This window comes from Westerdykella ornata (genome assembly GCF_010094085.1).
Source record: "Westerdykella ornata strain CBS 379.55 unplaced genomic scaffold EI97scaffold_17, whole genome shotgun sequence".
NCBI lineage: Eukaryota > Fungi > Ascomycota > Dothideomycetes > Pleosporales > Sporormiaceae > Westerdykella > Westerdykella ornata.
Genome location: NW_022986867.1, coordinates 110778 through 136429, shown reverse-complemented (window position 1 = coordinate 136429; position 25652 = coordinate 110778). Strand labels below are relative to the sequence as shown.

Genomic DNA, 25652 nt, shown 5'->3' with positions numbered 1-25652 from the left:
CTAGGGTAGAGGCAAGACAAATAAATATACGAGGAGCGTAACCGTTCTTAGGACTCCTATACCTGCCGTATAGATCAGAAGTGTAAAATGCTAATTAAATGTGCGCGCCGGCTCCTGCTTTGTTATTCCTGATCCCCATTACTGGCCAGTACCCTATATATTACCTATGTACCTCCTTCCACCGCATGTCCTCGTCTCCTTACACTTCGCCGCATTGGGGACACAAGATTCTGAAATTTATGCAGAAACCATCTGATGTGAGAGTCGTTCTTCCTGAAACATGGCCTCGATAGTGAAATGTGGCACACCAGATGTACATGTTTGTCCTAACTCTCGAGACACCCCGACTCTTACACTTCGTATTGAGAGGGGTCAAATGTTAAAATACTCTTGCTGCAACACTGATGATAAGGAGCGTCACTCTAGTGATCGAATGCGCACAGTATGTGACATACGGACTTGCAGGAGATGATGAATCAGACTCGCCGATGATAAATAGCATCACAATCGTTCACGTCAATGTATCCCTTAACTAGAGCGCAATGCGAACGACGTAAAAGAATGAGCAAAACATCTGCCTTTTCTTGCTTCGCAGTTGCAAAAATCTACTACCTCACGGTCCATGTAGTCCTAGAAATTCATGTAAACCCTCTCTCCCCCCACTCTTGCGTCGTCCTTATACTTGTTAACACACACACTCGCTTTACTCTTAAAAAGAAACTACGCCCAGCAATACATGTCTGTCCGGCCGGGGGGCCTGTTCTATCGAACGTCACTACTTCCATAGCTCGCCAAGTTTGCATTTTTAACCATGTGGGTGGCAGAGACGAGATCCCTCACCATCACCATTAGAATAAAAATACTATTTGTGATGATAAGCAGCAGCCCATCAACCACCAGACACGTTCATCCTGCTCCTAGAAAACCAAGAAACGTACACATACCATTCTATTCCAAAACATGCCTCCACCATATCGGAATTTTTTTTTTTTTTTTTTTTTTTCTTCTCAAGCCGAAAGCAACCTTGAACTCTCTGGGCCAAACTTATATAAGACCCTTCTTCGCACTCTTTGCAGCCCTTTCCTTACTTGCACAACGATTTTCCTTCATTGTCCTGCTGCTCGAGTTAAAGTCTGTTTATCCTGAACTATGCGCTTTCTATCTAACAACCCGACCCATTCTCCCATTTACGATCCCAGCAGTGAAGAGCTTCATCGTCATCCTCACAAATTACAAACTCGTTGGCAAATATTCAACAATCCACCATCGGCGCATCGAGAATTAGAAAACTTTATCGGAAAACTAGATATTCTTCGTTGCAAAAGATCCCCCACTCTTCTAAGGGGAGAGTAAGCTCTTGCTATCGCTATCTACCAACTAGCAGCCAGCCAGCACTCGCGCTAGCTACATGATACCAGCGATATCATAAAACTACAGGCCTGAGATGACGCCAATCGCATGTGGTATATGAGACAATAATCATACAAAATCCGCATCCATATCGGCACCTACCACCAAACTTTGCCCAGTCAACATATGTCTACGCCGGAATGCACATTCTCGCCCGAGTAGTCTATATCAAAGTCGTCTGCATCCATCCCCCTAGGAATGCAACTCACTCTGACCAGCCGCACCCTGACACCGCGCCATAAATCAGACCTGTTAGCGGGCGTCAATTCTCCAGAATACTAAGCAGGGTATCGAACACCTCATCGTCGTCATCTTCATCATCCTCAGCCTCGCCGTCATCATCATCGTCATCGTCATCATCGTTTCTCGCTGCGAAATAGGTATCATCGTCCTCGTCTTCTACCTCCCCGCCCACACTAGAGTCGTCGTCATTCTCATTCTCACTGCCAAACCCGCTGTCGTCGCCGGAAAAGCTCGCCAGAGCCTCCATTGCTTGCGCACCTCCTACGGCGTCATCGTCCTCGCTGCCGCTGCCGCTGCTGTCGTCACTGGAATCCCGCTCGTCACCATCTTCCACGCCCCGCCAACTCTGCTCCCCGTCGTCGCCATCATCATCATCCGGTTCTGTATCACCAGGCATATCGCTGGAGCGATCAGACGGTCGGCCGCCAGCAATGGGCCCAGAATATGGCGTCGCATAGGCAAAAGGCGTGCCCTTGCCAGCGACAGCTGCGGACTGCTCACTCCGACTTGCCTGATCGGAGCTCGTCCTCGCGAGCTCGTGGTGGGAGGAGTAGAACGGTGACGGTAGAGCTCGTGGGGGGCGAGAATTCTCGTTGTCCCAGAGCTCTACCTGTCCCTCCCGGGCATAGGCATGGTCGAGACGCGGGAGCGAGTCAGTAGCCACTCTACGGCGTTTCGGCCGAGAGGGTGCGATACTGGCGATACTGCCTGTACGCCCATGGCCAAGCGGTACGGATGATTGCTTGACTGGCGAAGAATTCAGGCGGCGTTTCGATGAGCTCGGCCGGGCCTGCTCCACGACAGAGCTCGAGAAGGTTCGAGCGCGACGATGAGCTGGTCGTGTCATATGTAGTTCGCTCGTGGGCGAAATGGGCTGCTGCTGCCTGTTCTTCAATATCGAGCTCGGTGTGATGGACCTTCGCCATTGGCGACCTGCAGGACGCATTGACAATTGGACAGGGGCGGAGTGATTGCTGTCGAAGGAGGACGTCGCACTGGCAGGAGGAAGGTCGAGCCTTTCGACGAACATCCAGCACGCTTCTTTGGCGTCGGTCTCCGAGACTTTGGGTTGGCAATGTTCGTCATTGCCTTCCATCTGGGAGTTCATGTCCGGCTGGAAGCGGGGGAGTTCTCGAATGTCTTGCCACGTCCACGACTTCCCTGCATCCGTCATATCGCTCATCCCTTCGGGTTTGCCGTTCCGCTGTAGATAGGCTTCCCTTTGTGTCACGTACAGTCGCTTTTTGCCTCCTGAGGCTTTCATCATAACCCCAGCGGACAGAAACTGGGCGGACCAAAGCGCGGAGCTTGCCATCTCCGCACGTGTGAGAAAGCGAAGCCTGGCTTCCTTATGCACCTTCCTTAGCGGGATGAAGGGAGCACGTAGAGCCGGGAAAGCGTCCACAATATCGTCGTCGTCTGTTTCAGTGTAACTTAAGTGATGGCCTAGCTCAGCAAAGGCTGTTGACAGAGCATTCTGAATGTCCCGAGAACTGGCGCTCCTGAATGTGACTTTCTTTACAAAGCCACGGCTGTGCAGCCTCTTGTAAACGAGGTTTGATGGGCCGCATGCTCTTGGGAAGAGCCACTCGTCCACTTCGCCGGCAGCCCAGTTACTGATGGCTTCGCTGCTCCACCCACTCTCTGCTTCGCTCAGAGCCAAAGAGCTTGTCAAGGACAGCTTGCCGTTGGTGCTGGGGCCTGAGGATTGCTGGGCAGACATGGAAGAGCGCCGCTTGCGCAGCGTAAGGTCCAGGTTCTGGGTCCAGTCTTCTGACTCCTGAGTGAGAGCGTTGACCGATTCGGATACTGGCTCATCCAAAGAGTGCCATATACCTCGAAGTTCCGGCCCCCAGGGCAGAAACACTACATCCACTTCCCAGGGGTTGGCGAAAGACGGCATGGCTGCTGCCTCAAGAAGCTCTAGCCTGTCTTTGATCTCGTCGAACTCGGCCTGCATCTCCTTGCCAGCGATTGGCACGAGTGCAGGGGCCGACGAAATAGAATGGGCCGACTGGACTGAACCAAATGAATCTGTAACTGCCGTGACTTGTCGGCCAAGTGGATTGGCGCCATGATCGGCATCGATAGCTTTGTGAAGAGACTCATGGTCATCCATGCGGTGTTCCAGTTCCAACAGCCGGCCGTCATAGCTTTCGAGGTGCTGCTGCACCTCCTCAGGTTGCACATGATTGAACGAATAGTTCTCCAAATGGTCTAAGCGCGCATTTACATCTCTGATCGTATTCGCCAAGTTTGGTATTGAGGTAAGGAGATTGTGTAATGGGGCAAGGTAGGCAACGAGCTTTTGGAGTGTTGCCGGAGACGCGGTCCTGATGGCTTGTGACAGCTCCTCTTGGGGTGTGGCAGGTGCGCTGGTTGGAGGAGGTTGCGGTGCCGGCCCAGTAGTTGCGCACTGAGCGTTGGGACTCTGGCCAACATCACGCCCTGTCTGAGAAGTCAGTCGCATGAGTGTATCAACAAGCGTTCTTGTCTCTGATACAGCCTGATCCACGGGTCCTAAACGCGGCGTGTCCGCATTGCTAGGGGTAGCGACCTCAGTGGCACTCTGAATGAAGTCTTCAGGATCATACGTGTCAGGTATGGTATCTCCTTCCACGTTGAGATGCAGAGTGCGATTGAACTCCAACACGTGTTCGAGGTCACCACCGCACGGGGGAGTGGATATGCGGTCAGACTGGGCACGAATCGAGTTCGCTCTAGCTGTAGGGAGCACGGCGTTGCAGAACGAAGGGGCCCTATTGGACTCTTCCGCAATGGTAGGCGAAACGGAGGGTGGGCGCTCAATTACGTTCGACAGCGGGAATCCAAGGCCAGAAAGCTGGTAATTTGTCTGCTCTTCCTTTTTGAGCTGCTTAACCCCAGCCTCGGCATCAGCAGCGGCCCTTTGGCGTCTCTCATGAGACAGAAGACACACTGCAGGGATCCTAGGAAAGCCCGAAGTGCTCACGGAACGAGGCGAACCTATCTGCGCATTCAGAAGCGCATGTGCCCCTCGCGCTGGGGAGTGATCGTGGCCGCTACGGGCTACGCGCCGATAGTCACTGGCTTGCGATCCTGCCTGCGACTGAGCTCGGCCTCCATCACGAGGGCGCTGTCGCACAGATGGGGGAGGCTTCAAGGTGGTCTCTGCGGGTCGCTGCCCGGCGAAGAGATGAAAGCAGGCATGATGGCTACAGACACACCATGTCGACTGCTTCCTCAGCGGCGCACCCTCGACAGACTCATCGTGCAGCTCAGCACTCTCCTTATCCCAGAACTGGGTGCATCCACACGAGCCGAGGCTCTGATCGCGATAATTGCATGGGCCGTTGGGCAGGCGGCGCTTCGATGAGGGTCGTTCGCGTTCAGGCGTCGCCGTTAGGAAGTAATCGCGTCGCACGTTCGCAGACTGTTCCAGCCCCGCCATGGGCGCCTACTGGGGCATCCCACGGACGACGTAGAGAATTCAAAGTGTTGTCATTGCTAGGAAAAGAGTTAAGGCGGCGACGAAGTTAGCTGGCGAGATCAACAAGCTGGGCCAACCGGTGGACAACATACCGACGCAATGCCTAGAGAGAGAGGACGCGCGGTGCGACGGGGGAAACTGTCGAGGATTGAGAAGGGCGAGCGATGGAGTTTATATAGGATTGCCAGGCGGGTCGCGACGGAAGAAGGCGAAGGAAAAGGCGACCAGAGAGACAGCCGAGGCGAGGTGGACAGCAAAGCACGAGGATGTGGGGAAGAGGGGAGGATGAGGATGAGGGAGGTGGGACGAGGAGGCCGTCCATCTCTGGTATCATCGAGTTCTTGGAGAGATGGGTGACTGGTCTGGGATCCCTGCAGCCATGCGCTGCACTGCCAGCTGCTAGCTTGAAGCGGCTAGCATTTCGTTTACATCCGCTGCCGCGCGTGCTTCGATTGGACGGCGCGGTGCTGGGGAAACGGCGGGTCCACGGGTGCAGAGAGCAACATTGGAAAAAGCAACCTTAGCACTGTCCAGTTTGCCGGCCTGAAACATGCAGCAATTATTGGGAACAACAGCTGCATCCTTCATCACGTTTACCTGCACATCTGAGCGACACAGTCAGTTATTGCAATTATCATCGAGGCCGCCCAGGCAGCCGTGGCAACTCACCTGCGGGGGTTAACACAAGACAACACTACAGCCCAATGCGGCAATAGCGCACGGGCCCTTCCGCGTCTCTCTAGCCGCGAACATGAACTTTTTCGTCGCAACCGACTTCAACGTACCATCACCTGCGTCTTCGACCGTCAACACCATCTCCATCCTCAATGTCTATATGTAAAACCACGGCAGGCTCACTGGCCCGCGCACGTATCGCTGTGAACTTCTCGACATCCAAGACACTGGCACCCTTTCTCTACCAGACCCCTACGATTCAGCAATGGCAGCCCGTCACCCATGGCACGGCGCGGCGCAACGCGTCATCGTACAGGCGAGGGGACGACCACATTCCCTTCGAGCACGATGCAGAGCTCCCGCCGCCCATCGACGAAGTGCAACCGCCTCGGAAAACGACAATGACGAGCCCTGAGCGCGAAGCCTTCGAGAAGCTGTACAAGAACCTCAAGAAGAAATCCGAAGATCCTCTCTCCGACGACTTCCTCGACGAAGATGACGCCCTCGCCTCGGCGACATCTATCGACTCCGTCTTCGACGCCGTGCTCTCCGGTCGTACATCCGTTAGCAAACGTCGGTCCCTCAAGAAGCCGGTCGAGAACCTGCAGACTCTCGCCCAAAGCATCCTGCAACAAGGAGCCCAGAAGGAAGGAGCCCAGAAGGAACGGGAGAAGCCCAAGGATGAAGCTGCCTCCCACGTGGATGAGCTGCACCGCCTGCGTGAAACCGAAAGAGGGCGTATCGAAGCCTTGATGCTGGCCGCAGAAACCGACCACCAAGTCTGGCAGATTCTCGAAAAGGAAATTCTAGCTCCGATCCGGGCACTCGACCTGGACGGCCTAAGAGGAAAGTCCGCCTCGGCCTCCTCTGCTACCGACAGCACCAGCAAGAAACCCAAGAGACCCAAGCTCAAGAATATAGACGATGTCTCCTCCCCAATCCTCTCACCCTCCGACCCGCGCATCCTCTTCCACAACTTCCCCTTCCACCTCGTCCTCACCACGCGCGTCCTCCGCAAACACTTCCCCCGCTCCGCTCTCCCCCTCTCCCTCCTTCCCACCCTCAAATCCCTCGGCCGCTCCACCTACGCCCTCGGCGCCTCCACAACCCTCTACAACCTCCTCATCCGCACCGTCTGGATCCAGCACGCCTCATATTCCCAGATCGACGACCTTCTCACCGACATGGAAAACTCAGGCATCGAGTTCGATGCCCATACCCTGGCGCTCCTGGAACAGATTGTAGGGGAGTATTGGTTGGCGAGGGATGGGAAGTGGGGCAAGGGGTTGAGCTTTTTGTATCGGTTTGAGCTGGTGCGGGACGGGCAGAGGAAGGTGCAGGAGTGGAAGAAGTTGGTAGAAATGAGGTTGAGGGCGGCTGGCGTGCTGGCGGGGGTGAGAAAAAGAGGTGCTGGGGTAGGAGCGGATGGTAAGTTTGAGGCGGGCCGAGGTGGGAGGAGAAAGGCGATGGGGGGAAGGTTGGGCAGGCATGGACTTGAGTCGCCAAAGAAAGAAGGCTTGGGGGAGTGGAGGAATGGTGAGAAGGGAGAAGACAAATCGGAACCTGTGCAATTGGGTGACATGGACCTGCTCCTGGCGGAAGAGAAGCGCGACTGAAGAGTCTTGTAAGATTATGTACAATAGCGACGGGATTGTATAACATCAGCATATAAGGTTATGAGGTAAAGGGTGATTTGGAGTTGAAAAGGGGGTTTAGCATCATAGCCGCATAGAGTATTTCCCACCTCTCAGGAGAGGTATCAAACGCGAAATCATTTCCCGACACAGATAGCATTCGCCATCTCTTGGAATATTTGTCATTGGTCTCATCGAACATGTCGCATTCACATCTCGATATCCAAAATCTCAGCCTCCGCAGCGCTAGCGCTCCACCAATCCGCTCGCCATCCCCATAGGGTAAACTCCACCATAGGAGGAAACACTAGGCATACAACGCCCGGTCCAAACCATGTACCGACAGATCTATCAACTCTTCCCAATTCGAATGGAAGAATACTAACAGGGTATTGATATCAAGGATACGCCGCAGGAAAAGCAATATTTCTACAAATGCCGTAATGATGATGCAGGAAGCCCCAGAGATCGCCCATGTGGTACAACGCGTCGTGACCCGATACAAAGTGCATTTCTTCTTTGCTTCATGCTCTCTTCGTTTTACACCCTTCGCTTTCAATGTGGTTGGAATTGCTCAGCTCATTCGCCTCGCCTTACTCGGCTCCTGCAGCACCTGCTGAATACTATCGCTGGTCCTTGCACGCTTCAGATTCGCCTTCGCCGCCGCCGACGTGGGGCTCGCGCTACTTCGCTGCTGCTGGGCCTTCTTGCCGCTGCTCTTGCTCTCTCCGCCCTCCGAGATGGGCATGTTGATGGGACTGTTGAATCCACTGCCACCGCCCGCCGTGGCTGCGGAACTCCCAGCTGGAATCTCCGCTGCGAGCCGGTCCGCGAACTCAGCGTCCAATTCCCGATCCGCTCGCTCCATGGTGGAGAGGTCGACGGGAGGGTGGATGGCGAGAAACCCGGCGCTGCTGTATGAGTCTTCTGAGTCGCGCCCGGCGCCCTCTTCTCGGCGCGGTTGGGCATACTGATAAGATTGCATCGCTGGTTCGGGCGTTCCAGATTTCACCGGCCTGCCTGACTCTGCCGACTCCGATGGCGTGGAGGAAACATCCGACTCAAGGTCGGAGTCCACATCACCGGATGATGTAGAGTCAAATGGAAGGAAAGAGGGAGGGGGGAGAGTCGAGCTCGGCAGCATCTTGCTGGATGTTGAAATGATCTGCTCATTTATCACAGGTTGAGGCGACGCAGAATCTTCAGACTCCGCCGCCTGCTCTTCATCCAGCGCGTCCAGGATCTTCTTAGGGTACAACCGTGGCTTATGACTCCTCTGCGGCAGGCTACGATCGGGTGTCCCACGAGATTGCGATCGTCGGACACGGATGGCGAAGTTGTCCTCTGGCAGAACACCACCGATTCCAGAGGCTTCAAACTCCATAGTGGAAGTGCTGCTGTCGCTTACATCGCGTCGCAGCTCTGTCAGCCCAAATTCATGGTCGTCTTCACTTGATGTTCCAAGTCCATCACCGTCCTTAGAATCAACCTCCATGGCATGATCCATAGGGCCCCTTGGCTCCACGATTCCTGTTCGAGGCACTGCTTCATGAGGATCTCTGGATGATGCCCCAAGCGGCTGGGAGGTAATGCTTTTGTACTCAGATCGCGGCTTGCCAGGCATACCACTCCGGTCCCCGCTCAAGTCTGTGCAGAAATTGGCCTTGGTGTAGAAGATCATGGGTCCGTCGTCTCTTTTCCTGCGTGATGAACTACTGCGCAGGCCTGAGCTGCCGAGACCAGACGAGTCTGCGTGTGCTTGTGGGTGGAGAGGTGAGTCGCCCGACGACGTCATGCCGTTGTACAGATCATCCGACTCATCCGACTCTTGCTTATGAGGGAAGATAGGTGTGTAGGCTAATTTGTTCCGGTCCTGCTCCTTGGCCGCCCGCGCCGCAAGGTGAGCTTGCCTTTCTTCTTCAGCAAGATCGGCCGCGCTCCCAGCGGGTTCCGTCTTCAGCTTTGAGGGCGATCGGGATGTCGACGCAGCGACATCGTCTGGAGAATGCGAGTTTCCACTCAGCTGCTCCGACGAGCTGTCACTGTTGAGTGTCAATTCATTTCCACCTCTCCACCGTACTTTGCGCCCATCATGAGACAGCTCAAACTTGGAGCTGTATTCGGTCAAAGCATCTTTCACAAAGTTTGGGGTGACGTTGATCGTGTGAAGCTGGGCCATGTTGATGAGGAGATTGAGATAGATCCAACCTTGTCCATCCTGCGGTGTCTCACCGGACGTGGAGTCTCCCGGAAGCGAAAACCCGAGATGCCGGATATAATTCAAATTTTCGGCAGGAACTTGAGCACGATAAGGGTCGAGATCCAAAGGCCTAGTTGGGCGTTGATCGGGAGACCCCGATCCATTTCCACTCTGCTCCTGCCCAGCCGAAGCAGGGAACAGTACTTGTGCTGCCGCGTGCGCAGACTCGGATCCCGTCATACCGTCTTCATGTCGCACCGGCATGATGAGCGCTTCTCGGTGACCTTCTTTCGTCCGTTGACCGGCCGCTTCTCTGATTTTCCGATCGGCCGTTGCTGCAGATTGCGCCACTTCTTCTTGCTGCATGGGCTGTGGATGAACCCCGGGCGTCGACCGTTTACCGGCGAAGACCTGTTCCAGTCGACGGACGACCAACTTCTTCTTGGATTTATCGCTCATTGGAGCAGTATGCTTGGGGAGCAGGCCAACCGGTATGTCATGAAGATACGACTGGATGCTTTGCTGACGGTCATTATATTGCGTTTTCGAAAGGTTGCGAGCATCACTGTCGTGGCCAGAAGGAGCGGCGGAATTGGAATTCTGGCCTGAAGCAGACATGGATACGTAGCCGGATTCTGTAGGATAGGTCAGGTTGGAAGTAGCATGCTGCGTCGCAAGTGGGACAGGCGAATGGCGGCCTTCTGGCTTATCGTTCTCAAGCTCTTGAGCGAACTTGCGAAGAGTTTCCTCCAACTCCTTCTTCTTGTGGTCCGGTAGGCGACCATGAAATCGAACCTCGAAGAGTTTTTCATCCTGATGCTTCGCATCGTGTAGCTTTTCGTACTTCTTCAGCTTCTGCTTCAGCTTTTTGTTCGCAATAGTCAAGTCATCAATCACCCCTCTATAGTCTTCGGTACTGCTGCCATCGGTAGGTACACGCCGCGCGCTAGGGCGGTAGGGAATGGAGGGACCAGCTTGAGGCACGCGTGAGTCGGGGGCGTCGGGCGGGGAAGACGAGCCGGAGGAGTTATTGTGCAGGAAGAATGGCGGGTCATCTGCAAAGGGTGGGTCAGCTGCCGTACGTATATGGGCAATTGAGAGGACCAAGGGGCTACACACTGTCGACGGGTTGTGAAGTGATGGGCTGGGTGTTGTGGTTGCTGTTTTCAAACCACCTGCCAGCATCGCTACTCTCGCCAGAACTCTGGTTCTTGTCTATATGAGGGGGGGAGACGCTCGAGGGTCTGAGTGTGCTCGGTTGAGGCTCCAAGGAAGTTGATGGGGGTAGCTGAGCGGGCGGGCTATGGCGCAGGGACACCGATTTTTGTGCTGGGGGGCGACGGGGCATATGGCCATGGCGACGGTCCATGTCTCTCCTAGAGTTTGCTGAGGGTGCTGCGGCAAGGCAAGCTATGGGCGGCGGGGGCACATGAGAGTGCAGTGGAGCGGAAACGGGACCCGAAGTGATCGACAAGGGGTCAATTGAACCTGCTGCACCCGGATGTGGGGTATGCGATGCGGTTGTGCTGTTGAGGGGTTTTGGAGGGATTTTGCGGCAGGCACCAGGGAATGAGGCTCCGAGGAGGCTGTATTTCGAGAATCGGAGTCAAAATGGGTCGTTGAGGACGCTCAGGGCGTCAATCTGGAGATGGGTTTGGGGGGAGACGACGGGCGCGGGGCGTGGTGTGATGGTGGTTATGAGGAGGTGAGGCTGGTGCAGGAGAGCCGGTCCAGCCCAGCGGGGGGTGGCACGGCGGGAGGTGAGGTCCATGGACGAGGCCATGTTGAGGGCGCAATCGTCGATTATTCTGACCGATCCGATCCGGGCGAGGGCCAAGGAAACCAACGAAAGGCACGGGCCAGGGCCCAGACCACTTGCGGCACTAGGGCCCCGGTCGCGTGCAAAAGGCTTGCGGTTGCGGTTGTTGCCGAGCGAACTTCCTCATCCTCGTCACCTGTTCCGACTTCCAAACCTCCTCCTCCTGCTCTTCACGCCACGCCGATTCTGCGATGCGCCTAACAAAGTCTCCCTCCATCGAGGCAGATGCCGTCTCCCGCAACCTCTGACGGACGAGTGAGCTTGCACGGCTACAACCGACATTTCCACGCCTCGTCCCGCGGAGCCCATGGACGGGGCTCACCTGCACCCTTCGCTGCATTGCTGCGTCGCCATGGCTCTCCGCGGCCTGAGGCGTGAGATCTCGATGACCCCCTTTTGAAGCTGGCGACACACCTGGCGAACATCGTGAGGGCGTGGACTGAAAACTGGATTCCGCCACTTAGATTATGTGAAGGGGTCCAAGATCGGGAAAAGTGGTGTGAATCGCTCTCTGGATGCTGCGCACGACCCAGATTCAACTCGGGGAGGGCAACACCGACCAATAACGCGCGCCGCTAACAAACACAATGAAACCCATCTTCGCAGTGACCCTTTGGGGGACCTGATTGGATTGCATCCTTTGAGGGAAGCAAAGGACTGGCTTGTTGGGACACCCAAAGTGGACCTGACCATCGCACAATTCTTTACGGAGCGTCGCCTTCTTGTCCTGTGACGTCACGTCACCTGCCCTGCGTTGCGACTTCCGCCGTCATGTCCACGCTGTCTCTGCTCCTTACTATAGGTACACTAAAGTATGGATACAGTACTGTGGTACTGTGCATGCCGGCTTCTGGACCCAGAACTAGAGGAAGGGGGATGGTACTGTGTGGGTATCCGCTCGAAAATGTATGTACAGTACTGACATGCATGTAGCAACCGTGCCATGGCCCAATTATGCTATCACTGGATACAGAAGGACTATTGCACATTTAGCCAGATTGCAATTCGTCTGATACTCACCGTCCAGAGTACGCCGATATACACTATTGACTGGGGAGCTCCCCACACCTGCCTCAGATACGCACTCCCTTACTCCTAAGCACATTCACCACCGAATGTCCAGTGTAACCAACCCATTCCCCTAGCGCCCCAATCAAACCTCCAACCTTTGTTAAATCGGCTAAACGTGCGTCGAGGAATCTTTCCGTATCCACAAAGTCCGCCGACGTGTCCTGTGTCATGAACACTTCGCTAGCCGAGTAGACAGCTGACAACGTCGCTCGTTTGGTGTACCAGCTCATGTCAACGCTTGTGTCGCCTGCAAGGAACCAGATCTCGTCTGCTAGGCGTGCGAGTTCGGCGAGTGATGCGGGCACGTAGCCGGGTTGTGCCATGATAGCGAGAGCCTGGAGCTGGTGAGTTGCGGGATCCCACAAGTTATATGCCTATATTGCGCCAAGCATACCTCTTGCCAGCGGTGCACAATAGGTGCATTCGCTCGGAGGCGCGCCAGAGTCAGCGCCCTAACCTTTGACCCGACGCCTATGGGCTTTCCATTCTCGGCGTCCGAAGGAAACTGTAGTGCGTCTCGCAAAGCTAGCCGCTGCGTGACGAGATGGTAATTGACCAAATCATATACCCCTCGAGGTAGTAGATTGGTAGATACATCGGGGTAGCCTGCGTCCCGCGCACCTAGCTTGAGCGCAGTTGATGTGAAGCCATGATCCGGGACATGTGATAGCGAAGCGGAGAGGATTGCCGATTCTGCGGGCGGGAAGGGTGGCGATTCCGGGTGCTCGTAGGAATGGTAGGCAGACCTCTGTTTCCACAGAGGTTGTCGTCTGGAGGCCAGGCGCCACGATCTCGAAGAGAAATTCGATAATCTCGACATGATATGGGCGGGTGATGTTGAGATGGGAGCTGGCTACGACGACTTTCGCATTCGCCAAGCCACTCCAACCACCATGTCGATCAGGGTCCACGGCTCCGCAGAAACACACAAGAATACGCCTTTTTGATACATATATCATCTTTCCGATTATTGAGAGGTGTCGACCGGAGAACTACTGCTGCAGGGCTGATGAATATTTCATTTTTGGGGTTTGGCAGTAACCTGAGATGCACGTGACTACGGGACGCGACCTTGACGGACAAGTCGAAACCGACGCGTCGCGGTCCGGGAAAGGTGAACGCCGTCGCCTCCATCTTGTTCACTCACCGCACATTCCTATTTCTGTTGACCAGGCTTTGACCATACCATCCATTTGTACCGCTCTGTTGTGAAAGCACTTGCATACGCTTTTCGCTTTTACCAACATACAATCCTGTGTTTTCTCAAAGTGCCGCCACGCCGATCCAGATTATCGCGATTTTCCACCTGCATTCCACCCCGAAGACGAACCCAAGATGGCCCGACAAAAGGCAGAAATCAGCGAATATGAGCGGAAGAGACAAGAGAACATCGCGAAGACGCAGGCGCTCCTACGCAACTTGGAAATGGAAGCCGCCGAAGCTGGTCTTGCACCTACGTCCCGGCCAACCGCTACCGCAACCTCCAAGCCCAAATCGAAGAAGCAGGCACCGAAGCCAAAGATAAAGGAGGATCTAGTTCCGCGGCGCACATCTTCGCGTCTACGAGGCATTGAGGCGGACAGCGAGAAGGCGAAGCGAAAAGCCGAAGAGGAGTTGGAGGACCGGAGACGAGCTGAACAGGCGAAGAGACAGCGCGTCAGTGATGCTTTCAATTTTGGAGACATTGTTGTTGCCGGAAAGGGGTGGGATGTGAATGGCAATTTCTTCTCCAGCGTGGGGCCGGCGAAGCCGTATGAGAGGACGTTCACGGCCAAGGATGTCAAGGAGACGACGAACAAGGAATTGAGGGCATTGAGAGAGAAGATGACTGGATTGCAGCTGTGGGAGGATTTTGAACCTAATGAAATCAAGCTTACTCCCGAGCGCATTGTACGTGGTCTCTTGATTCCTATGCTGGAGGCCGCCATTCTAATCCGAACAGTATGCAATTGGACTGCATCCCACTATGGATAAACCGCTTGTATTCGCCGGCGATAAACTAGGAAATCTCGGTATATGCGACTGCGGACAGAAAGCAGCAGAAGTCAAGGTCGAAGACGATGAGGATTCCGACCCTGAAGGCCCTAGTATAACCACGCTGAAGCCTCATACGCGAACGATACATACATTTCTCTTCAGTCCGCACGATGCGAACGCCATGTTCTCTGCGTCTTACGACTCATCGGTAAGAAAACTAGATTTAGCAAAAGGCGTTGCGGTGGAAGTGTACGCACCCGCCGACAAGAACGAAGATGCACCACTCTCTGGCATCGAGATTGCCGCCGACAACGCCAACACGCTCTATTTCTCCACTCTAGACGGCCGCTTTGGAATCTACGACATGCGCACGCCCTCCGAGCAAGCCGCGGGCCTCCAAATCTTCAACCTCTCCGAAAAGAAAATCGGCGGCTTTAGTCTTCATCCTCTACACCCTCATCTCGTAGCCACCGCCTCCCTCGACCGCACCCTCAAGTTATGGGATTTGCGCAAGATCAGCGGAAAGGGTCATTCGCGTCTCCCGGCCCTGATTGGAGAGCACGAGAGCAGGTTGTCTGTGTCGCACGCTGCTTGGAATTCGTCTGGACAGGTGGCTACCTCGTCGTATGACGATACAATCAAGATTCATGATTTTAGCAGGAGCGCCGAGTGGAAGGTGGGGACGACGTTGACGGAAAAGGAGATGAAGCCAGCGACGGTAATACCGCATAATAATCAGACGGGGCGATGGGTAACTATGTGAGTCTCCTTCCAAGTGAATGCTCGCGTGATCTCGCAACGTCATGGATGTTAGCGGTATTAGAGAAGCTGTGCATTAACAGAAAATCTCCAGATTACGCCCCCAATGGCAGCAATTCCCCCAAGATGGCGTGCAACGCTTCTGCATCGGCAACATGAACCGCTTCGTCGACATCTACACTGGCAAAGGCCAGCAATTGGCGCAGCTAGGAGGCGAAGGCATCACTGCCGTGCCTGCCGTCGCCAAATTCCATCCTACGCAGGATTGGGTGGCGGCGGGTACGGCGAGTGGGAAGCTTTGCTTGTAAGTTGTTTTCTCTCTGTCGTCGTTGTCGTTCTCGTTGCACTCTGGGTCCAGTGGCTCAAAGGCGTATATGCTAATTTGATTGCTTGCAGGTGGATGTAGTATTTCTTATGACTTGCGCCAGTGGAATAGACGTCACGACAGTCAATTTTGGCTCAGCAGGGGCGACCTGGTTGTATACGTCGTGGACAGCGGGTTGCGGTCGGCGGAAGCGATTGCTCAGCATGAGTCGCACTCAAATTTGGATGTGGCGTCTACGTCAATATATCCGTCTTGCTTACTGACCCTGAACACGACAGTCTGCATTAGAATTGCTCCGAATTGATCTAGTTCGCTCTACGCCTCTGGGTACCAAATCGAGCTTGTACACATCTTCTCGTTTGCCAATTCGGGGCGGTGGCGGCAGAACGGGATATACATACCTCATTTGCGGATATTACACATTTTGAAATTGTTCAGCATCCAGTTCGCACAACCGTCCGCTCGACTTGTAGGCCGACTTCTCACAGTCACACACGCAAGGCAAACAAGTAGAGTCTCTTTGCATTGGCGCCTCTAACGTCCCTTCTGCAGCACCTAGCCGCTGCGTCCATCGTCCCGGAACCTGAACGCCCTCATCTCGTGAGACGGCTAAGCCCACGATAGCTCACCTGACATTCTTCCAAGCGCTTTGGAATGATTGTGTAATTCAGGGACCGTTGACCGCCTCTCTCGTTAAACACGATGCTGTGTTATTTGCAAGGTCACTGTGATAAAGCTACCCGCAAATTGGTGGAGAGCTCCAGCCCTGCAGTAGCGGATCAGTAGCGGGATGTCTATAAATAGCAGGCAGATTTAAGGTTAAGGTGTGGCCGTTGGTTAGCGTGACGATGCTGGTAGCGCTCCATCGATGACTACGGCGATGCCGTGAGGGTGAGGAAGGAGTTTCTGGGAAGAGAAAGCCTTGGTTTGGGTATGTCTTTCGCTTTTCGGTTTGTTCGCCTTTTGCGGATGTACTGTGTGGTCGGTGAGGAAATGGCGAAGCACACGGGATCCCTCTGCAAATGATACAGGTACTCCCGTACCACAACTTGATTTCATCCGCTTGTAACAGTACGATTGATTCCTTCTCTGTGGATTCGCGAGTTCGACCGGACTTGATTCTTCTTCCCCTCTCCTGTCCTCCGAGAATCATCTTCATCAGAAAGATTGTAGAGTCAGATCCACAGTCTTCTATTGATAACAGTACGGAGTACCCCTCCTGCACGCCGCTTACCAAACCGACGCCTTGCTAGACCTACCCATCTCGTGACACCTGCATGCACGTTGACCATCCATCCCATCTGCAACCTTGTCCCATCGCGGGCGCCGATCTCCCTGCTCGGCTGCGGTAAATGACAGTATTGGCAACGTCCGGGCTAGCGTTCAGCTGTGCGCTTCGCACCGTCGTATACCTAGGTACTGTGTACATGGAATACAGAGTAATCAACAGTACAACGTACCATGTAGTAAAGTGAACGATGTGATGTGTAATCCGCATCACACAAAATCCCCAGCTACGCGATGCAACATCACCAGTGTGGTCTGCCATTGCCAAATACCCTTGCCGTAGCCTCAGCCACTTTCGATACTCACCGCTTCTACTCCGCTCTACTCACCCAGTACTCTCTTTACCAGTACGCGGCTTGACAGCTCCTCGGCTCGCACAGTCAGCTCCATTTCCCCAATAGTGTGTACATACTGTACTGATCCCTGCATGCGCGGTGCGACGGTTATGACGCCACTCCATAACGGGACCACCACTCCCGGACCTCGATGCTTGATCAGGTGCGATGCGCGCGGGGTAGAAGCTGAAGCGGATGCGGGACCGTTGCAGTGACGCAGGTCAGTGGGTCCAGGATGGAGGCGAGAGCCTGTTTCCAGAGTGATGCGCCGACGGAAATATTTTTGGATAGAGACCGATGGCTCTGCGTACTACGTAGACCAAGTTACCGGCAGTTGGGCAATAGGAAGGGATGTATAAAAGACGGCGTCGACGCTTGCTCGAGAGATTGCATCACAACGTCCACACCTCCAATCGTTTCACACCCCACAAGCAATAAGAACACTTCGGTTCACACGCTCGCTTATCCCTCTGTCTACATCCACATCCAACATACACACATACAGATCAATCACTCAGCTAACAATGTACACCCTCGCCGTCCTCAGCGCGCTCCTTGCCAGCGCCACAGCGCAATCCTACTTCCGCGTCATGTCCACGCGCAGCGCCTCCCCGATCCATTTCCTCCCTCTCACCGCACGGGGCCAGAAGTTCTACCTCAATGGAGGGCCCCCCTCGACCTACTGCCCGGACGTCGTCGGGGACGCGTGTCCGAAGGGGGATACTACGGTGCTGGCGGGTGGATATGATTATCTGAGTTTGGCGGTTATGGTGCCTGGCGGCCAGCAGGGTATGTGATGTGCCATATTGTTCTTCAACAAAATGTAGTAGTTGGCAGATGGAGGCTAATCGTTACTACAGTTTACGTCGCACCCGATGGCTCCCTGAGCTACACGCAAGCGCACTCGGCGTACATCCCCGATGGCTCGATTCTCGACGGCTGGTCTCGCACCGAGAGTGAGTCGTTCGGCCACCTGATCTTCAGAGATGGATTGATTGCTTGTCCGACGGGGGAGGATGAAAAGGGGTGGCAGGTTTTCGGAAACATTGCTGGGGTTCAGTTTGATCCTGCTTGTCTTGGGTTTAATGCCGTCACTGGTGAGTTATTGAGTGCTTCTGCAGTGAACCGAGTGTAGAATGGGGAACTGACAATGGACTAGTAAATACGACCGATGTTGGTGCTTGGCAGTATACTTAAATGCGGTATGATTAGATATCTGGAGTTGAGAGCTCGTGCTCTGTGAGAAGGAGAGATGGTCGTCGTGATTAACAGTCCAGCCTACGAGGTCATATAATGCATAATATCGAACGCAACACGGTACGAATAATTCACTCCTTCGTCAGTAATAATAAAAGGTTCTTTATCCGCTGAATCTCTTCTTCCTGGCTCTTGGTCTCTTTGTTATCATGATCGGTGATGACAACTTCCACGGTTTTCTCCCGGCTCTTCATCCCTTTCGCGATGTGCACATCCGACTTTGGCACCTTGAGGGCCTCGGCGACGACTTCTCGTACCGCCTTGTTGGCCTCGCCGTCTCGAGCCTATGCTGCGACACAGACTTCGATGTGGGAATCTGTCACAGCGGAGATGCCTTCGCGGTGCGCACTCACGCCGGGCTTGACGTGGCAGAATAGGTGGACGAGGGTTGTGGTTCGAGATTTGCTGGATTTGGGGGTTACGATGCGGATGGCTTGAATGATGGACATTGTGAGGCAGGCGTTATAATTGTAAGAACGGGGGAAACAAGGTGTAGATGCGGGTGTTGAGAATTGCCCAGGTGATGTCGGGAGCTTGGCGCGGCTAGGAGCGGAGATCTGATAAGAGACGGGATGAAAGCTGAAAGTCCGAAAGCCGGCCTGCGCCTTGCCAATCTTGGAAGGGAGTGGGGTCTCTGTAGGAACGCGCTCGCGAAATCCTGTACTTAGGGGAAATCGCAACACCATGGGACCGCTTCCCTTCCCCTAAGTACAGTTGCACCCGCGAAAGAAGTCTTCGCGCACCCTCGGATGCCGAAATTACCTAAGACTATGGCGGCTGTGCGGCGCCTACAAAAGGCGACAAGCTGGCCTCCTTTTTCCCTCTGCCCAGTTTCATCCACTTTGACCTCCGGCCTTTGACTGATCTTGCACGTTTTTGGCTGCACACGAAGTCCGTATACGAGATATAGCCGCGAATTGGGTGGCTGCAGGCCGTTGAAGTAAAGGCGTAACTTCGCAGGGTTGAATCAGAGCCAGCCAGCTGTTGCTTCTCAGTCATTTCTTTCCTATTCGTGAGTACTACGGTTCTGCGACTACAATCTGCGCGCATCGGCTAATCGCGGCCATCTAGCAAGAAAATATCCAGTTCTGTCTCATCTGCAACCCTTGGGCACGGCACATTTCCCTTACTTCGCTCAAAATGACGCACGCTCCTTCGAAACAGCCGAAGTTCCTTCCCACCCACAATGAACTCGGCGTTGTAGCCGTCGGCTTCAGCGGTGGGCAGCCCAAACCGGGCGTCGACGCTGCGCCCATGGCTCTCATCCAGGCCGGCCTGATCCAGCAACTGCGAGAGGACCTCGAGTACAACGTCAGCTACGACGGCGAGGTGCACAACTTCTCCGAGATGCTGCCCGAAGACGACCCGGACTACCGGGGCATGAAGAGGCCCAAGTTCTGCAGCGCCGTGACGCGCGAGGTCAGCGAGCAGGTGTACAAGTATAGCATGCAGGGGAAGTTGGTGTTGACGCTGGGTGGGGACCATTCCATTGCTATCGGGACGATTTCCGGGTCGGCGAGGGCGGTGAGGGAGAGACTGGGGAGGGAGCTGGCGGTTATCTGGGTGGATGCCCATGCGGATATCAACACGCCTGAGTCCTCGGAGAGTGGGAATATTCATGGTATGCCGGTGTCATTCCTAACAGGGCTGGCCAAGGATGAGCACGAGGAAACGTTTGGGTGGTTGAAGGAGCATCATTTGCTCAGCCCGAAGAAACTGGTGTACATTGGCCTGCGGGACATTGACAAGGGCGAGAAGAAGATTCTGAGAGAGCTTGGTATCAAGGTGTTCACGATGCACGATATCGACAGGTAAGCATACGGTTGTACGGTCCTCTCTTCATGGCAGCTAATTCTGTCAACAGACATGGCATCGGCAAAGTCATGGACATGGCCGTCGGCTGGATTGGTAGTGACACACCTATCCATCTGTCGTTTGACGTCGACGCCCTGGACCCTCTGTGGGCGCCCAGCACGGGAACTCCTGTGCGCGGCGGCCTGACACTGCGTGAGGGTGACTTCATCTGCGAGTGTCTCGCCGAGACCGGGTCGCTGGTTGCCGTGGATCTGGTCGAAGTCAATCCCAGCCTGGAGGAGCACGGCGCGAGCGAGACAGTCAGGACTGGCGTTAGCCTGGTGAGGTGTGCGCTTGGAGATACCCTTCTATAGGTTACGGTGTCTGTTGGCTTCGTACAGGTATACTTGAAACACGATTGATCCTTGTGAGATTTCCCTATAATCCCCCCGTCCTGGGCTATGCGCTACATCTGTTGCTGTCCGCCAACTCAATGGCATCCCGCACCAACGCCCTGGAGGCGCCCGCACGTTGGGAATGCGCTCATCCGCATGCCCGTGTGCCATCCATCAGATGGATGCAGGAGTTTTCGAAAACAGCTAGCGGCAGCACACGTGGCCAGCCTTCTCGAAGGTTTTAAGGTTGTGTTACACCTAAGAATCTCCAAGGTTGATGTTGGGCTCGAGTTCCGTCACCCCGATCCTTTACTTCCATTGACCTCCAGTATGCTAAACATCCCTCGAGATACAATGACTCAATATCCTGAACTAAACCTCAATGATGCTTGCACTCACACTGAGAGTTCAGAGTAGGCGGACCTCAGGTTTGGATCGCTCCCCAGCAGGGAGCCTCGTCCTGCTTCATCTACAAGCATCCATAGATTTATTCATTGGCTCGCTCGCTTGCCCGATTCCGCGCCCAACTCACACCTTGGCACCTCTTTTCACGTCGCAGCATCCTTCATGGACTCCCATCACTCACACTACTGGCCGCCCCAGCTGCATCGCGGGGCAACACCTCGCCAGCATCCTGCTCGTTCCGGTAGATTCTTCTCTTCCCCCCACGAATCTGAATCGTCGCTCTCTTCCCGCACCATCCCAGCTCACACCCGTTTCCGGGGTTCCGTGGGCCCAGCCCTCCCCATGTGACACCTGTAAACCGCTTGAGCCGCTCGCACCTTGCTTCAGATGCTTTCGTTGCCCTTCCGTAGGCCTCTCCCGTTGCACAACGTATGCTCTTCAGCGCCTCCAGCATGCAAGCTTTCGCACTCTGCGTCACCCTCGAAAATCAGCCATCCCCTGCGGCTCTCACCAAATCCCCCCGCCGTAGCCCACGGCGTCAGTTCCAAATCCATTGACGCAAACCGCGGCTGCTGCATTGCTAATTTGTCTAGCGAGACCACACTAGCATGGTGCGTGGGAAAAGCAATATAGACCCCATTGACCTCCTCCCTCTGCGCTCGCGAGGCTAATCCATTGTACCATCCTTCAGACAGACCCACAAGTGTCTCCAGAAGGGCTTCAAAGCCGTACACTATTGTCGCTGTCTGAGGAGTTGGTCGAGGACTCCCAGGACTCTCCTGAGGCTGTGGCCTCCGGATCTGCTGTCTCGTCTCGCCTGTCTGGTCCTCGACGTCGTCCATTGCGGGGCAAGTCAGATCCCGATGCGTCCCCTCGTTCCACTTCCCCTCAGTGGGTAGACACGAATGGGAAGGTAGCCCAGAAGGCCAAGCGTAGTCGCAACAACACGTTACGGAAGCCATCAGGGGCCGAAACCCCAAACTATTCCTCGTCCTCGAAGCCTCCATCCGAAGGCGGAGGAACAGATAAAGAAGGGGATACTATTGGCTTCTTGCCTAAGCTCAGCCGTATACTGGAAGGAAGAGAAAGCAAGAGTGTCAGAAGCTCAAGAAGCTCGGTTGTCAGTACATCAGATCGATCTACGTCTTCCAGACAACGTCGTCCGGTCAAAGATGGGACGATAGGGCATCGATCGAGGAGACGGACTCAACCTTCGCTACAGCAGCGAGCTGAGAGCCTAGCTAATCTCCCGAACTCGTCACTCGTCTCGGTACTCTCTTCATTGACTCAGCATTCTCACGCATCAAGTGGAAGCAATTCAACAGTAACCCAGAAGTCTTACGACAAGGGCCATATCTCTAAACGCAGGCCGGTGCAGGATAGAAAACGATTACAGAACCAGAAGTCGATACGAAAACAGACCGCTATGGAGTCGCAGGCACCCGACGTGTTTCAATATATGGACGGAGAGCTGGAACCAATTGAACCTGAGACCGGTCCTACGCCTATGTCTCCCGTCCAAAGCTCCGGTAGCGAAGACGAAGATGATGGAGAGGTTTCGGACGAGGAAGAGGAGAATGATAATCCCACTACGAACTTCACAGCTGCACAAAAGCCCACGCCAGGTGGCCCAGTTTCAGATGCACACAAGAGGCCAGATGGTCCTGCGTCGCACGGTCCGGATGGGTTCCGCAGTGACTCCGGTGTGTCCTTTCGCCGACATCGTCGTGACATCCCTCAGCCCGCTCCTCATGCTCATGAGTACGCTCCACCGCACCATGCTGACCACGAAGAAGAGGGCGACGAGGAGGAAGAAAGTGACAGTGATGATGAGGATCACAGTGAGCACGGAGTGCCCCCCTACGTTAACTACGCAGTGCCTCCTCAACATCCAGGACAAGACCTGATGCTACATCGAGATGCGCCTCCTCGTATGCCTTCCGCATCGTCGGCTTCCACACATAGCGACCCACACCTGAGACGTCTTCGAGATCAGGAGCGAGAACTTAGAGATCATGTTCTGCAACCGCAGCCACAGAGAGACATCCGTTTCGAAGGAGGCTTCTCGCCCAATACGCTTGCACTGCCATTGTATGGCATGCATTCCCCGCCTTCAGCAGGTTCGCCCATGGGCTATCACGCGCAAGCCCCTCATGCACCTGCCTGGGCGGGGCATGCACCACCGCCGCCTACAAGTTATTACTCCTCCAGCTACATAGCGCCTGCATCCTATGCCGCTGAGAACAGCTATTCGACGACGGCGCAACCCCCCAGAGCGGCGCCCAATGATATGCTCCAACCCGCCCCATTCAACGCCCAGCCCTTGGCACATCACCCACAGTACTACGCACCGCAGCCAGCAGGACCGGATTTGGCGAGGACGACGGTCGTGGGCTACGAGCTGCTCGCTGACAAGCTGACGGGAGTTGCAAAGAGCGATGCCAGTGCGGCGCAAGAGCATGACAGGATTGTTCCCATGTACCGCAAGTTCGAGCAACTGAACCACAGGGTCCTGCTTCATCTGCAGGATGAGATAGCCGAGCTGGAGGAGGAGCTGAGGTGTACGGATGAGTGCATTGCTCAGTGCCTGCCGCGGAACGAGGCGGGTCAGGTGTATCCAGCGTCGCGGAGGGGGGATGCTCGATATGGGGGAGAGCTGCAGTACAAGAGGACTGAGCTGCTGGGTCGAATCTACTTGAAGCTGGGACAGTACAGTAGGGAGCGATCCATTCCCAGAATCTCAGATGGTCAGAGACTGATGCGCAGATGGCAGATCAAGCCTTGTCGTCATTCAGCAGCATGCTGAAGAACCTGGACACAGCCAGCCCCGCCGATATCCAGACGTACCGCACATGGCTCCAGAGACACTGTCCCATTGACTCCAACGAGGCGCGCTTCCTCGAGTGCAAAGACGACTTGGTCGCAATAAGTCGGCCACATGGGTCGGCGAGCGGTACTGGAGGGGGAGGAGGTGTCAGCCCCCACCAACGGGCAGCGGTGGGGCTCCCTCTGATTGCGGTGTTCCCGCTCATGGCGTTCGCGATTGTGCCTGGATTACTGGCACGGCTGTTCATCCTCACGGTCATCGGGGCGGCAGAGGTGTTTGTGGTGACGTCGAGCGAGTTGATGGGGCTGATGACGGTTCGGGAATGGTTCGTCTGTGCGTCCATGTAAGTGCTCCCCTCCCTCCCGTGTTGTACCTAGGTAGTCCAGGTACCTTATCTGCACGTGTTTGTGAGTGTGCTGGTGACGTGCGTGGGCTAATGCGAGGGTGCAGCTATTTTGGGTTCATGGCGTTGCTTGCGGGGGTGACGGCCTGACTCGCGGGGGAGGGCGTCGAGGTCTTTGAACAGGGCTGTTTTCTCTGGTGATGCGATGATGGATGGGCGTGGGACGGACGGAAAAGGACGAAATCACTCGGTATGCGTGACAATTCCACCGTTGGGATTCTTTGAGGATGGTATGATATTGTACCACAGTTTGGCGTTCAGGACAGGTCTAAATTCTCTCTGTACACAGTATGCTTTTTGAAGGGCAAAGGGAAACGGGCACGATATGATGATAGGCAGCGTGCGCGGCTCAGGATAGAGGCAACTCCGTGTCATTATACTCCAATAGTTAGAGGCAACGTCATGCCATACACTCTTGTGGTGATAGCCAGACTGAGCGGCTTATTCCGTGTCCAAACGGCAATGATTGAAGTCATGTATAAAATGATGCCAATCTGTACCTACTGGGTACTTTTGCAGCGGACACGGGAAAGTACTGTGTGAAGGGGAAAGGAGCTCTTCTCGCACAGCGATAATAATATGTACCGGTACTGTGTAAAAGTCCTCGCAGCAAGCTCGACGGACAATGAACAAACACTGCTCGTGGACGGGGTGGCGAGCCACGAGCGGGCGGCCCTTGGCCCCTTTTGGACATGGTTTCAGTGTTTCAGCTTCTGCACTAGACTGGTTTGGGAATATCGATGCATCCATCCATGGGGGAATGTCTACGGTCTCTGATCATCGGCGAGACGGTTTATTAGCAACGGACGTCGACCACTTCTGCGCCCTGGATGCAGACAGTCGGTAGATATGTTGGAGTATTACTGTACTTGTACACAGTAGAGTGTATATGGTTACGTCGTTGGTGCTCGTGCGGGCGTCTGTGCTGTGTAACATTACCTACAGCACGGTAGATGATCAATATCAGCGAGAGACGACGGAGTTCGGCAACTACTGTGTACTCCCTCCTACTACTAGCGGAAAATGGACCGAGTATTGGGAGCGATTTCTCAATACATAATTGTAAAGGGGTGGGTGTGGTGCCCCTGGTTCCATCTGCTGGTGTACCTGCTCCTTGGTCTTTCTCCTCCCCCCCGCTTTCCCCTGGCGCTGCACCTTCCTGTGCATCTGGGCAACAAGTCGCTAGCCTAGCGCCCCCTGCTCTCTCCTCTCTGCTCTCCTCCACCCGCCCTGAAACACCACTCCCCCCCTCCCAGCCCTCCTCCACTTCCGCCCAACCATCCTCCTTCTCTCTCGCTCTCTCTTCTCTCTCTCTCACTTCCACCACTCTCATACGCTCATTTCTTCATTCGCCATCACCCACGCCC

At 54.8% G+C, this 25652-nt stretch overlaps 12 protein-coding genes across 12 annotated transcripts; 7 read left to right on the top strand and 5 right to left on the bottom strand.

The window, feature by feature from the left end:
- Positions 1-1293: 1293 nt before the first annotated feature.
- EI97DRAFT_401323 (uncharacterized protein) lies at positions 1294-5422 on the bottom strand. Its single transcript, XM_033796459.1, has 2 exons — positions 5215-5422; positions 1294-5157 (listed from the first exon to the last, which is right to left on the bottom strand). The coding sequence occupies exon 2, from the start codon at positions 5081-5083 to the stop codon at positions 1673-1675; it is 3411 nt and encodes a 1136-aa protein (XP_033652368.1). The 5' UTR covers positions 5084-5157; positions 5215-5422; the 3' UTR covers positions 1294-1672.
- Positions 5423-5739: 317 nt separating this feature from the next.
- Positions 5740-7578, top strand: EI97DRAFT_434730 (uncharacterized protein). Its single transcript, XM_033798699.1, has one exon. The coding sequence runs from the start codon at positions 5950-5952 to the stop codon at positions 7411-7413; it is 1464 nt and encodes a 487-aa protein (XP_033652367.1). The 5' UTR covers positions 5740-5949; the 3' UTR covers positions 7414-7578.
- A 241-nt stretch (positions 7579-7819) lies between these two features.
- EI97DRAFT_90223 (uncharacterized protein) lies at positions 7820-11139 on the bottom strand. Its single transcript, XM_033803199.1, has 2 exons — positions 10751-11139; positions 7820-10686 (listed from the first exon to the last, which is right to left on the bottom strand). The coding sequence occupies exons 1-2, from the start codon at positions 10998-11000 to the stop codon at positions 8006-8008; spliced, it is 2931 nt and encodes a 976-aa protein (XP_033652366.1). The 5' UTR covers positions 11001-11139; the 3' UTR covers positions 7820-8005.
- On the top strand, positions 11049-11783 carry EI97DRAFT_90230 (uncharacterized protein). The gene has a single exon (XM_033803200.1). The coding sequence runs from the start codon at positions 11280-11282 to the stop codon at positions 11649-11651; it is 372 nt and encodes a 123-aa protein (XP_033652365.1). The 5' UTR covers positions 11049-11279; the 3' UTR covers positions 11652-11783.
- Positions 11784-12032: 249 nt separating this feature from the next.
- Positions 12033-13473, bottom strand: EI97DRAFT_476350 (ubiquinone biosynthesis protein COQ9; the record flags this gene model as incomplete). Its single annotated transcript, XM_033801938.1, has 3 exons — positions 12033-12856; positions 12916-13291; positions 13451-13473. The coding sequence occupies 3 exons, from the start codon at positions 13471-13473 to the stop codon at positions 12524-12526; spliced, it is 732 nt and encodes a 243-aa protein (XP_033652364.1). The 3' UTR covers positions 12033-12523.
- A 383-nt stretch (positions 13474-13856) lies between these two features.
- On the top strand, positions 13857-15663 carry EI97DRAFT_443707 (WD repeat-containing protein; the record flags this gene model as incomplete). Its single annotated transcript, XM_033799851.1, has 4 exons — positions 13857-14411; positions 14464-15257; positions 15352-15561; positions 15654-15663. The coding sequence occupies 4 exons, from the start codon at positions 13857-13859 to the stop codon at positions 15661-15663; spliced, it is 1569 nt and encodes a 522-aa protein (XP_033652363.1).
- Positions 15664-17090: 1427 nt separating this feature from the next.
- EI97DRAFT_90037 (uncharacterized protein) lies at positions 17091-18022 on the top strand. Its single transcript, XM_033803198.1, has one exon. The coding sequence runs from the start codon at positions 17440-17442 to the stop codon at positions 17950-17952; it is 513 nt and encodes a 170-aa protein (XP_033652362.1). The 5' UTR covers positions 17091-17439; the 3' UTR covers positions 17953-18022.
- On the top strand, positions 17878-18469 carry EI97DRAFT_434727 (uncharacterized protein). Its single transcript, XM_033798698.1, has one exon. The coding sequence runs from the start codon at positions 18001-18003 to the stop codon at positions 18337-18339; it is 339 nt and encodes a 112-aa protein (XP_033652361.1). The 5' UTR covers positions 17878-18000; the 3' UTR covers positions 18340-18469.
- Positions 18470-18532: 63 nt separating this feature from the next.
- On the bottom strand, positions 18533-18910 carry EI97DRAFT_459791 (uncharacterized protein; the record flags this gene model as incomplete). Its single annotated transcript, XM_033801040.1, has 2 exons — positions 18533-18745; positions 18815-18910. 2 exons carry the CDS (start codon positions 18908-18910, stop codon positions 18533-18535), a joined length of 309 nt encoding a protein of 102 aa, XP_033652360.1.
- Positions 18911-19601: 691 nt separating this feature from the next.
- On the top strand, positions 19602-20629 carry EI97DRAFT_451348 (Ureohydrolase; the record flags this gene model as incomplete). Its single annotated transcript, XM_033800342.1, has 2 exons — positions 19602-20272; positions 20326-20629. The coding sequence occupies 2 exons, from the start codon at positions 19602-19604 to the stop codon at positions 20627-20629; spliced, it is 975 nt and encodes a 324-aa protein (XP_033652359.1).
- Positions 20630-21438: 809 nt separating this feature from the next.
- EI97DRAFT_459789 (uncharacterized protein) lies at positions 21439-21897 on the bottom strand (the record flags this gene model as incomplete). The annotated part of the gene is made up of 1 exon (XM_033801039.1): positions 21439-21897. The coding sequence occupies one exon, from the start codon at positions 21895-21897 to the stop codon at positions 21439-21441; it is 459 nt and encodes a 152-aa protein (XP_033652358.1).
- Positions 21898-22838: 941 nt separating this feature from the next.
- On the top strand, positions 22839-24229 carry EI97DRAFT_357479 (uncharacterized protein; the record flags this gene model as incomplete). The annotated part of the gene is made up of 3 exons (XM_033794917.1): positions 22839-22896; positions 23419-23769; positions 23829-24229. Coding segments are annotated over 3 exons (810 nt in total), but the record flags the coding sequence as incomplete, so codon positions are not given.
- Between the last annotated feature and the right edge of the window lie 1423 nt (positions 24230-25652).

Bases quoted from the DNA above. Each gene is read 5' to 3' on its own strand.
- EI97DRAFT_90230 (XM_033803200.1), top strand. From the start codon at position 11,280: ATGGGTTTGGGGGGAGACGACGGGCGCGGGGCGTGGTGTGATGGTGGT.
- EI97DRAFT_434727 (XM_033798698.1), top strand. From the start codon at position 18,001: ATGTGCCATATTGTTCTTCAACAAAATGTAGTAGTTGGCAGATGGAGG.
- EI97DRAFT_90037 (XM_033803198.1), top strand. From the start codon at position 17,440: ATGGAGGCGAGAGCCTGTTTCCAGAGTGATGCGCCGACGGAAATATTT.
- EI97DRAFT_401323 (XM_033796459.1), bottom strand. From the start codon at position 5,083: ATGGCGGGGCTGGAACAGTCTGCGAACGTGCGACGCGATTACTTCCTA.
- EI97DRAFT_90223 (XM_033803199.1), bottom strand. From the start codon at position 11,000: ATGGACCGTCGCCATGGCCATATGCCCCGTCGCCCCCCAGCACAAAAA. The intron at 10,687-10,750 runs GTGTGTAGCCCC...CACCCTTTGCAG, and splicing joins CACTTCACAACCCGTCGACA to ATGACCCGCCATTCTTCCTG.
- EI97DRAFT_434730 (XM_033798699.1), top strand. From the start codon at position 5,950: ATGTCTATATGTAAAACCACGGCAGGCTCACTGGCCCGCGCACGTATC.